At 44.6% G+C, this 12550-nt stretch overlaps 2 protein-coding genes across 15 annotated transcripts in view; one reads left to right on the forward strand and one right to left on the reverse strand.

Annotated features, from left to right (window-relative positions):
- RBM33 (RNA binding motif protein 33) overlaps positions 1-6543 on the reverse strand; it is a 112230-nt gene extending 105687 nt beyond the window's left edge. For 4 of the 8 annotated variants that reach the window (XM_083189013.1, XM_083189012.1, XM_083189015.1 and 1 more), the window contains exon 1: positions 6267-6542. In XM_083189013.1, the coding sequence (XP_083045139.1) occupies positions 6267-6285 (19 nt within the window). In that variant the 5' untranslated portion in view covers positions 6286-6542. Of the gene's footprint in view, positions 1-6266 lie in introns of all 8 variants that reach the window. The other 4 variants (XM_083189019.1, XM_083189017.1, XM_083189020.1 and 1 more) reach the window with 2 other exon arrangements.
- A 13-nt stretch (positions 6544-6556) lies between these two features.
- Positions 6557-12550, forward strand: part of CNPY1 (canopy FGF signaling regulator 1) — a 140484-nt gene continuing 134490 nt past the window's right edge. For 3 of the 7 annotated variants that reach the window (XM_083189027.1, XM_083189023.1, XM_083189022.1), the window contains exons 1-2: positions 6557-6693; positions 8121-8247. In XM_083189027.1, the coding sequence (XP_083045153.1) occupies positions 8232-8247 (16 nt within the window). In that variant the 5' untranslated portion in view covers positions 6557-6693; positions 8121-8231. Of the gene's footprint in view, positions 6694-8120; positions 8248-12550 lie in introns of those variants that run through there. The other 4 variants (XM_083189024.1, XM_083189021.1, XM_083189026.1 and 1 more) reach the window with 3 other exon arrangements.

The following is a 12550-nucleotide window of genomic DNA, read 5'->3' on the forward strand; positions in this document are numbered from 1 at the left end:
CAGTGAGCAACGTCGACCATTTCACACAAGAAAAGGACAAATGTTGAACAACAAATTACCATGTAGAAACGTTTGACCCAGTAATTTGCTTTTCTGTGTGAAAGGGGTATAAAAGAGGTAATTAGTTTTAAAAGCAAAAACTACTTGATTTTGTCTGAAAATGAATTGCCATGTCAATACTTAGCAACTAAACACCACTAAATGGTTGCGAGCTGAAACGCTGATGCTGGTAGCTGATCTTTCCAGAAAGGAGCAAGAATTGAATAGCTAGGTTGGGCACAATCTGCTGGCTGCCTGCTCACTAACAATTGAAATCCCCCCATTGAACAAAACTCAGTTGAGAAATTCAAATACATTCCAATACATTTGCTTTCTAATTCTGTGAACACACCTACAGATTTATCTGTCTGGTGGGAACAAAAAACTGGCGGAACTTGTTTCCTAGTACGGCACCCATGATATTCAGTCGTATGGCATCATATGCATTGTATCACATCACATGCCATATACCCGCATGCGATGCGATTTTAAATTGTATAAGCACCCTAATGGGTTTTTTCAAAGTTAAATGGCCCCCCTATATGATTTTTAATTGTATAAGCACCCTAACGGGGTGCTTACAATGTTAAATGCACCCCCAATCCACCCCCACTATAAATGCCAACCCGAAGCGTGGCGAGCGCAGCGAGCCAGCGAGTGGCGGCGGTACGCCTCCTCCGACCTTTTCATACCCCCACTATCCACGTCGGCGTGGAGTTGATTTTATATAGTGTGGCGAGCGCAGCGAGCCACCGAGCCCGAAGCGTGGCGAGCGCAGCGTATTACTTTACATGTATTCCGCGTCCACTCGCCTCGCTGCGCTCGCCACACTACCTAAAATCAACTCCACGCCGACGTGGATGGTGGTGTTATGAAAAGGTCGGAGGACGCGTACCGCCGCCGCTCGCGGGCTCTCCACGCTTTGGGTTGGCGTTGATAGTGGGAGTGGCGTGGGGGTGCATTTAACATTGTAAGCACCCATTGCGGAGCTTATACAATTAATAATCTTATAGGGGGACCATTTAACATTGAAAAAACCTATTGGGGTGCTTATACAATTTTAAATCGTATACCATTGTATATGGCATACAATGCGATGGTATACAATTTAAAATTGTATAACATCGGCTGACATCGCATACCATTGTATGGCTTATGGTATACGATGCGATGGGCGCCGTGCTAGGAAACAAGTACCAAACTGGCAATATATGGGAGCAAATGAGATTCAAATATTTGCACCAAATGCCGGAAAAACAAACAACAGTAATCCATATAAATTGGTTAAAGTCGTTTGATTCATCAAATTACACCAAAAAAATGTAACAATTTTGTAGTGTTTGGAAGAAATTGATTGATTGTCATTTTCTCCCATATATTTACAGATTTTTGTTCCCACCAGACAGATTGGACAAATAAATCTTTGTGTGTACCAAGCATAAAGGCCCCCTTTTACACTTGTCCAACAAGTTGGACCTGATTGACTCAATATTTATCCTATGTGCAGGAGGATCAATCTCTTGCAATCTCTTGGTTATACCCAATGGCACGGGAATGTGCATTGGGTCCTACACATCAGGCACATAAGATTTTGTCAGACAGGCACATCAGATTTTGTCAGATAAATTGACCCAATCCACCTGAATTGGGTCAAATCTGACAATCTCACAAGGGGCCCTTAAGGCTCATCACAGGATACATGTTTCAGGTGTCCATTACTCCAAAGTTCATAGCACTTCTAAAGGACTGTTTAAAAAAGTTTATTGCTAATAATATGGAGCTGGTGTGGGAAGTTGTATTCATTTTAGATACACTAGTCAAAGGGTGCAACTTGGGTAAAATAAACAGGGTGGTCTAAAGAAGAGGTCATACTTAAACATCTGTACTACTTCCAGGGTGATGCAAGATAAAAACACATTTTATTTTAGATATTATAGCAAGTATTGCATCGTTATTCAATTGTTTAGCACTTTAGCACCTGTGGGCAAAAAACAATTAAATAGCAGCAGGCAGGCAGGGAGACAATTGAATTCTGCCCATTGAGTTATAAAAGTTGGATCAATACAACAGTCAATACATTAACAGTCAACATTGTGTGTAGATGTTATTTCAATTCTGTAAGTCAAACAATCTACACCAGTAACCAATATCAAGATTTCGGTTACCAACTTCTAACACGTGAATTGAATTGTGGCTCAATGACGCTTCCTAATTAGGTCCCTTCTGTCTTGAAGATCTGTTCTGGTGGGAAATCAGATTTAGACTTTAATCTTAATTTTAGAGTAGCCATTGCACAGCAATTCCACTGGGAAAACTGCAGCAAAGTCAAAATCCTGACAGGAGCTGATAAAGCGGAGCCATTCAAAACTATAACAGATGGTACAATAGCATTTCGATTGAGTTGTTGAAAATGTCCCTGCAAGGTTGACTATAGTAAATAGGTCAGAAAGAGGCAAGATCAATAACCTTGCAGAAATGAGGTAATGCAGGGGTTTCATTTATAAATCATTCATTTCACAGATTGCCATCTTATTTTGATGACTTAACTGGCCTTGGCTTAACCTGGCAGAACTACTCAGATACCAATCTGGTTCAAACCTTTTGCGCAGAGTGGCAAAGATCTGGGTTAATATTATACACTGCATCAGCATGAGCATGTAGCAGGAACTCTACTGCTGGCGCTTATAGATGATATTTCCAAGCAACGAAAAAAACTCCATGCCGTAAACCTGACCTGGGCCAGGTGAACTAAGTTACCCATTACATTGCCAACAACCATGAAAATATTCTGGGTTGGATTCCAGGGTCACTGAACCGGGGATTTTTTTTTTGGGGGGGGGGGGGGGGGTTTACCACGGTCCCAGGTCCGGCCCGGGATTTGGAAAATTGTTCCAATCTGGGCCAAACCTGGGAAATTAGTGTTCCTTCTATGAACTGGGTAGGGCTGCACAAATAGGCGGACCTGGGCCACTGATGTCTCCAAAGGGTGGCAGGCCGAGGCCACCGACATCACCATCGAATGATGTGGTCCTCGCACCCTAGGCTGCGAATGGATGTTTATACAAATACATCCATTCACAGTCATGCATGCGAATTCGCCGTGCGAAGGGGAATGGGAGGCAATGCAAATTGCAGGCGGGCTAAAAATCACACGCAGCGCTGCAAACTTCGCACCGCTGCGTGTGAACCAGAATACGGCCCAGTGTTCAATGATATTCGCTACCCTGATTGAAATGCCTGGTCACTTGACCTGGGGAATTTCAACTTGGTGAGTTTACAATACACAATGGGGGTTATTCTAGTTCACTCTGACAAAATCCTTCTTAGATGGTCAAAACAATGTGCACTGCGGGGGGGCAGATGTAAAATGTGCAGAGAGAATTAGAGTTGGGTGAGTTATTTTGTTTCTGTGCATGGAAAATACTGACTGTTTTATTTTTACACTGCAATATAGATCTCACTTTGAAGTAAAACCCCACCCATATCTAATTCTCCCTGCACAAGTAATATCTGCCCCACCTGCAGTGCAGATGGTTTTGTCCATCTAAGAAGGATTTTGTCAGAAAGAGTGAACTAGAATAAGGCCCAATATCCTGTTCATGTGCAATAAACCGTGACATATTTGGCAGCGTTAAAAGGGGTATAAACCACTGAGGTCTGACTCGGCAATAACCAGTGTAAAAGGAGGTAGTACTTAGCATTACTAATCAAAAAGCACAAAAAAAAGGAGTAAGATAAGGGAAGGGTGCAATTATAGGGGGATTAGGTATAATCTATAAACTAATATTTTTGTATTCACTCTAAAAACATGGTATCAATACCCACAATATAAATAGCTTGTGATGCTTCAATCTCCTGAACTAACTCAGAATAGAATAATGTCACTGACATATGCAGAGACCGAAGTAGTTGACCTAAAACTGGTTCACAGGCCTTAACATTTCCCAACAGGTAATTGTGGATTTCTGTCTGTGGAAGTGGAATAATTACTGACTTGCCAAAATAAACTCGCATGTGGATGATTAAAGAAACCAATGAACATGACCTGTGGATATAATTGAGGACTGGAATTGAGGGGTATTTTTATCATCCATCGATCAGGGGAACATGTACAATCCCCATACGTTATGGCAGGGGATATCGCTTCCCCTGATGTATGACACCGATGATGTGGATGTTAAACGGGTGGCACTACTGGCTCTTACCTGATGTATCATTAGGCGCTGCGGTACTTTGTTCCTTAACCCGGCCCTGTCCCTGATCGCCAGCTTTTTCTGGCACTGCGGGTCTCCAGCCTTCTAATGTTCCACACCGCTTGCTGGTCTTCAGTGTCTTCAAATTAAATCAGCGCATGCGCCGGGTATACAGCGCCGTCCATTTCCCGAAATCCCATGTGAACATCACCCGGCGCATGCGCTGTTTTGACTTGAAGACGCTGAAGACCAGCAAGCAGCGCAGAACATTAGAAGGCCCCCATACATTCGGCCAACTTGTCCTAAAGATAAGTCGGACCCAATTCTCCTGTGAGCCACCGACAGTTTACCAGGAGGCTCACATACCATTTAGCACTTAATGTGCCATTTTTTACATGTAATAAATCGTATGCAGGACAGGCAGCGGCTGGTATTATAATTAGAAAATAACCTGTCAAATGACTGGCCAGCCTCTGATTGGCTGAGAGAGAGAGAGCTCTCATCCATTCAGAGGCCATCTAGTCATTTGACAAGTTATTTTAAAATTCTAATACCCGCCGCTGCCTGCCTTGCTTGCTCAACACCCACTAGCGCTCAGCACCCGCTGCCCACCCTGCTGTTCCAGCACCAGCGCCCAAGGTCGGACATAACGTTATGTGCAGCCTGTCCTAACCATCAGATCAAATGTCACACACATGCGATTTTGGGACGATTTCACCCGATATTTCGGCCCAAAGTGCAGAAATCAGGTGAAATGGGCCCAAAATCTCATAGTGTATGGGCACCTTAAGTTAACGCACTCCCATATCAGATGCAGCAGGTATGACACAATCAGCCGATAAAAGGAAGCGCTTCATCACAATACCGTGGTAAAGCAGCCCTTGATATTTAAGGAACGAAATGCCCCTTTTAATAAATCTTCCCCTGAGAACTTTAAAGTCATGGTATATGCATCATACATTGCTACATAGGAAAAAAAATTCATTTGCAAAACTGAGATCACATATGGTTGAAAAGAATGTCAAATAAACACTGCTTGTGTACATTGTGCCATAGTGAAAGCAATTAGCATGGAAAACAGGAGTCAGATAGTTTCAAAGCCGTTATGAAGAGTGAAACACTACTACCACCATACGAGATAGACCAACAGATGTGCGCGTATAACACATTGGGCCAGATGCACCAAGCTTTAAAAAGTAATGTAGGGTAAACACCAGAACGATTTGGCCTCAAAACACCCAATTTAGATACAATGTCGACTGATTGTATGTGAACTGCCAATCCGCTTCTAACTGATGTTATAGGCTGGGTTTGAAAAATCATAGTTAGGAGCTGGTTGTTTACCACTAATCATTTTATCACTGTTTTCAGCATGGTGCATCTGGCCCATTAAAAGATAGTGAGAATGTTGGAGCGCTCTATGGTAAAATACAGGTATATTTATACAAAGCTACATACTGTAGCTTGTAGACAAAATATGGCGAATTGATATTCTCCAGGTATCTGGATCACGTAAACTAGGATTTTACTTTTAGTGGTCACAGATCATTTAAAACAATTAAAGAAAAAACAGTTTCCTGGAATGTAGTGTGTGTGTGTGTGGTCATTGATCTGCATATGACGCCTGACGTTCTGATACTGAGCCCCACAGAACACTGCTAGCCCTAGAGCTTTGGGAACAAATTGCAGGCTCATGGGCAAAGCTTTAGGCTACAGCTGTTATTTGCAGCTGACAATGGGACTATATTATATATATTGCACACATACACACCAGAAGTGACTACTACTGTCAATGGGACTATATTATATATATTACATACACACACAAACACACACACCAGAAGTGACTGCCACTATCTCACGCATTCAATCAGGATACATATACAGATGTACATGACGTTATAAGTGATCGGCACACAAGGAGCAGCTACACATTACATGACTGTCAAGCTGCAGCAGTATAGTACAATAATAGCAGGGGAATGCGGCCTAAAAGAACTGGGCCTTCGCCGCAGAACGAATTAGTGCGGATACCTCCTAACATGGCAGCCATGCTGCTCCGGCCTTTCCACGGGGACCCGGTAAGCAAGCAGCTCCGACCTCAGCGCGAAGTCTCCCTCCCGCAGTCAGGGCACCAGGCCGGTCGGGCTCGGGGGGAGGGAGAACGATCAACAAAACATCACAACATGGCCGCCGCCACCGACGGCTCCGCCTCCTTCGACCCTCCTCCCCCACCCTACGAGCACCGCGCCGTGCATTGTGGGTACTGGCTAGGGAGGGTGGCGCACGCGGCTTGCTGTTGGGGGGTATGGCTTAGCGAAAGTGGTGCTCTGGCTGATCTCTGCGTGCGCGCCCACCTGCGGCGGCGCACGCATGAAGACACGGGAGTGCGCGCGCTGCAGTGGTGGTGTCACTGCTGTCTCGAGTAACTTGAGTTTTGGGATGCGCACAGTGTCAACAAGTGAGTAGGGGGTAGAAGCAGCGAATAGCAGCGTATAATTTCTAACCCATCCCCACTCGTGGGGCTCTTATAGAAAAAGGGAGTCCCTGGGGTTTTATACTGTATGTGTGGAGCCACAAGTCAGCGTGCCATTAAAGCCAAAGTATATCTAGGAGTTGTGATCCCACAGTAGACCGAGACTGAATGGTCTATAAAAACATACAATTAGTTCCTGGTCATTGGGTTAGGGCTGTAGTAGTAACACCTTGTATTGTGTTCACTTACTATGTGATTATGCAAAGTGTGTCACAGAGGGATACAGTTGTATTTGTCGACAGCACTTAGGTCGACAGGTAGAAAGGTCGACTTGGGACAATGTCGACATGGTTTTTTTTCACTGTTTTTTTTTTTAGCCGACATGTGCCGACAAGCGGTATTTCATGTCCTATCATCCATTAGGGCATGGTGGGAGAATAAAATAGTGTGCCCGAAGCATTGCGAGCGATGCGAGGGGCTGCGGTTGACTTCCAACTGTGACTGTCGACATTCGGGTAAAAAAACAGTGAACAAAACCCATGTCGACCTTGTCCCATGTCGACCTAGAACCCTGTCGACCTTCCCACCTGTCGACCCAACGGTGTCAACCTAATGACTGGGAGCGCAATGAAGCCCCTTGTGGGCACGGTGCCTATTTTGTTCTCCCTCTATGGCGGTCGTGGACCCCCACGAGGGAGCAGTCAGGATTCCGACGTCGGAATCCCGACTGTCGGTGAGCCGTCCGGCACCCTTACTAATAAGTGCAATTCTTTCCAAGCAGTCATCTTACATGTTGCAAGGAGATCAATGACTTATTACAAGACACTATGGGGTATGGTTACTAAACTGCAGATTTTAAGAAGCAGAGATGTTGCCCATAGCAACCAGTCAGATTCTAGCTATCATCTTGTACCCCAGGCATGTCCAAACTGTGGTCCTCCAGCTTTTTTGAAACTACACATCCCAGCATGCCTTGCCATAGTGTTAGCATTCCCTAATAGCAAAACTGTGGCAAGGCATGATGGGACTTGTAGTTTCACAACAGCTGGAAGGCCATAGTTTGGACATGTTATACTTTTTCAGACTAACTACCCGGGATTTCAATCCTGGGTTCGAACCCAGGATTTTAGTGACCCTTGTCGATTGTAGGTGCTTAGGATCCGGGAGTGAAATCCCAGGTAGACCCTCTCGGACAAACGCTAGTCTCGGGATGATGTGCGTTCATGTGAAAAAGCCGTATGTCCGAAATGGGTAACATAGAAGGTTCTAGGTACATAAGAAGAATTTGAATGGTTTCTCCACTAATATAAACCTGTGCTTTAGTAATAATACTCCTACTATTTTGTACTTCCACTGATCTCTATAAAATTGTTCCCACGCTCACTGTAACTTGTATTTATTAACCCTTTCAGATCACAAAAATAACCTGGGTAATTTCCAGGTCGAGGTGCGGTGTGAAAATAACACACCTAATAACCCTGGTCCACCAACCTAGCAATTCAATACAGTTTATAAGAAGACTTATGGTGTGTACACACGGTGAGAGATTCCTTTGATATTCAACTTAAAATTCGATTTTTGTTATGCAATCTTTGCTAACTGTGTACTATTTACATACAATTCATACTACCGTATATACTCGAGTATAAGCCGACCCGAATATAAGCCGAGGCCCCTAATTTTGCCCCAAAAATCTGGGAAAACTTATTGACTCGAGTATAAGCCGGGGGTAGGAAACACAGCGGTTACTGGTCTGACACACACACACACACATACGGTATTACCGGTAGTATACATACAAACAGCGAAGAACTCACAATGTATACAAACAATACTGACAAAAACACACAAATGGTATACACACAGTTGACACAGACATACACACACTTGCACAGTATACATACACATGCACAGTATACACACATGCACAGTATACATACACACACATGCACAGTATACATACACACACAGACATGCACAGTATACATACACGCACAAACATGCACAGTATACATTACATACACACACATACACACACACAGACATGCACAGTACACATAAAGGTAATTTATTACAGCATATATGGTACCCAGAGCCCCCTCACTGCCCCCCCCCCCCCCACACACACACACACACCGGAATGTATTTATCATTTAATGTTGGTACGGTACCTTTATTCACAGAGTACCGGTACTTTAGACGCAGGACGGAGCAGAGGGAGCAGAGCACCAGGCAGGAAGTGTCAACCTCTGACACTCCTGCGTGTGTCCGGCCCCTGCTCTGTCCTGCTGCAGCGCGGCGCCGGCGGGAGAACGGGCGGGTAAGGTAGGGTAAGGCTGAGTGGTTAGAGCGGGCGCATAAGGCAGGGGAGCCGGCGGCAGCAGTGCACAGCTCCGGCGCTTTGTGATATGTCTGCGCCCGGAGCTAGTGTTCTGCCGGCTCCGCCGATTTTCCACTTGACTCGAGTATAAGCCGAGGAGGGGGTTTTCTGCCCCAAAAAATGGGCAGAAAAACTCGGCTTATACTCGAGTATATACGGTATATACATTCAATTTGCACTATATAGTCATTGCTGCACTCTCTATTTGGCTTTTCGATTTCAGTAAAACGGGAGCGCGCATTTGCATGGAATTGGGATAGAAAGCTTAAAAACATGTTCTCTCTCCATACAATTCATATGCGATCCTGATTCAATTTTGACTATATAGTCAAAATCGAATGTCAATGGGTTGTATGCAAAGCGTCCATCGAGGGGGTTAAACGGCGGGGATCGCCGTTTAACTCCCACGCTGGCTGCTCACCCTATTCAATGTGCCGGGGACAGCGTGCATTTCCCCAAACAGTGAGGCTTGCGGCTAATGCAGGGAGGCCGCTGCATTTAGCCGCGAGCCTTGCTCTTTTAGCGTCCGCATTTGCCGTTTCCCCTCGCTCTAAAAACCTAGGGAGGGGAAATGGCTTGTGCAGGGGGTCAGTTGAATACTGACCCCGCGAGCTGTCACATTACTCAAATATGTACAAACAAGAAAATAAAGGAGCTACAGTATTAACAAGGAGGAATAAAAGCACTCTCCCTCTGCATCATTAATGACCCCCACCCTTGTCTGAACAGTTCAGTTGAGTAAGGTCCTCATTACAAGGGCCATACTGCAGCACATACTTTTTGGACTAGATAGCATCGCATCTAGTTTAAAACACACACTGCTTTAGCATAGCAGAATGCGCTGTGCGCCATGTTCCTGGAGACCTGCACATACACGTTAGACTCTGGCTCAGTGCCAGAGTCTACTACATATCCATAGAGTTTGAAGCCCCCAATTGAAACCTGCACACATGCCCCCTCCTCTCAAAGTTCCTCTGCCCTTTGTAGGCCCGACACACATGCCGATGTGTGTAGGGTGACATAGCTATGCCTGGTCGGGCAGTGCTGCGCTGCTGTAGCTCAGCACACAAAGCTGGCAGCCCATACACAGCGCGAACCATCACAACAACTAAAGGCAAGTTTACAAATTTGTGACATTTGTCTTTGTATAAAACAATGTATCTGACATAAAAGCCGAAGATGGCAACTAATGGCTGCACATATGGAATAAATATCTATTGTAAGGAGGATTTTTTATTCTTAAGGCCCATACACACTTGACGATTTTCAGCCGAAAATCGCTCAAAACAGCCGTTTTGAGCGATTTTCGGCTCAAAATCGCCTAGTGTGTATGGCCCAGAGATTGCCCACTAGCGATGATGCGCGCTCCCGCATCATCGCTAGGAAAGTGGTTCATCTGCTGGTTTTACCAGCAGATGAGGCGATGATGGATGGTTTTTCATCCATCATCGCCATGTGTGTACGCCTGCCGGGCTGAAAGATTAACCACTTTCAGCCCGGCGGACCGCCCCGCTGCCCCCCCGCCCCCCCCCCCCCCCCCCCCCACCGCCTGTCATACTCACGGCTCCCTGCGCTCTCCCTCTGGCCGCCCGGCTGCTGCTGCTGCTGCTTCCCGGCCAGGTTAAACACCCGGCTGGCCCCGCCCCCTCCCTGCACAACACGGAGCAGACAGCACAGAAGTGCTGTCTGCCCAGCTCAACCACCAATGTTTAGATATTTCTACCCACTGCCACCAATGTATTTAAATGCAGCAAATATTATTATTAATATTATATATATATATATATATTTATATATATATATATATATATATATATTATAATATATACATATATATATATATATATTATAATATATACATATATATATATATATTATAATATATATATATATATATATATATATATATATATATATATATATATATATATATATATATATATTAAAATATATATATATATATATATATATATATATATATTATAATAAAAGCTTCTAGTGCAACAGGAGTGCCGGTCCACCTGGATCTCTATATTATAATATATATATATATATATATATATATATATATATTATATATATATATATATATATATATATATAATATGGCCAGGTAGCGCCCCCACTTTCTTCACTGGGGAAGGGGGTGTGATGCGGGCGCCGCGTTGCTCCATGAGGTATCGCTCGGGGGGAGGCTGGCAGGTGATGCGATGAGGACTACCACGTCGGAACCCTTGGAATTCAAACCCAGCCCATTTATAATGAAAGATTTTCAGCAAAGTCTTTCGCCTTCTGAAAATCTCTTGCTCTTTGGGGAAAATGGTTCAGTGTGTACGCACTACTTTGGTGAAAGATATATCTATCAAAGATTTTGGCAAAGTCTTTTAAAATGAAAATCTTCAAGTGTGTATGGGCCTTAAATTTGTGCTCCCAGATAATGATGGCAGTTACTTCTGATACGTCACCTCCACTCTAGGCTGCAGGGTAGGTAAGTGGGAAGACCAATTGTAATCCCGATGTGATATTGCATACATTGTGGGTTCTGGTTGGTTCTAATGGTCCCCATACATTAGTCCGACTTGTCTTAATGGTAAGTGGGACCGGATTTACCTTGAGCTCCCCGGGAGGGCTCACATCGGACTTGGAATTTGACATGCCATTTTTTACACAATTTGCAGTAGTGTATGGGGACCTTAATTCTATTATGATCCTTTTCGGCAGTCACAACACTTCAACAATTTCTTCTGCCACCTTCCAGTGCCACTTGTAATCCTCCACTGGTTATCACAAATACTTCTGCATTCCTTTACTTATTGGGGAGATTCAACACCACTCACTAAGCAGCGGGTATTCACGCCACCCGACCAAGCATTTGCCCCCTACGCCGCTGAATGCCCTCGGTAACATGTGAGGGGGTGTACGATAACACATCTCCTCGCATGCAGTCAAAGGGGAGAGAAATCATTCAATGTTTGATTTCTCTCCCCTTCGGAAATAAGTCACAAACGACTTTTGGTGTCTGCCGAAGACGTCAGCCTGCGTTCCAAGGGAACTCTCAGCGTTTCCATGGGGACTCCCATGAAATGCTGGGCGTTCCCCTCCAGATGCCCCCGCCTGCTCCCCTACCCATACGAATGCCTTAGCGACTGTGATAGTTACCGAAGGCGTTCGTACAGCGGCCCTGCACAAGGACAGGGCCGTACAATCATGATTGCTGCAGGGACCAATTGATCATGAATCAGGCCCATTGTGTGAAGCCAGGAACCTCTTCACTGGCCAGTGACAAGTGCCATTGGGTCAAGTAATAGGGACTCATACCATTCCCATACACCCTGAGTGTCAGCACTGCTTGATACAGTTCAAAGAGCTGAACTGTGATATTTTCAAATGTTTTTAAGTCTCCAGAGACTAAAAGTCCCTGAAGCACAACAAATTAATATACTAGATTAGAGAGGGAAAAAC

Source organism: Crinia signifera, chromosome 5 (genome assembly GCF_055691185.1).
Source record: "Crinia signifera chromosome 5, ASM5569118v1, whole genome shotgun sequence".
In the NCBI taxonomy this organism is placed as follows: Eukaryota; Metazoa; Chordata; class Amphibia; order Anura; family Myobatrachidae; genus Crinia; species Crinia signifera.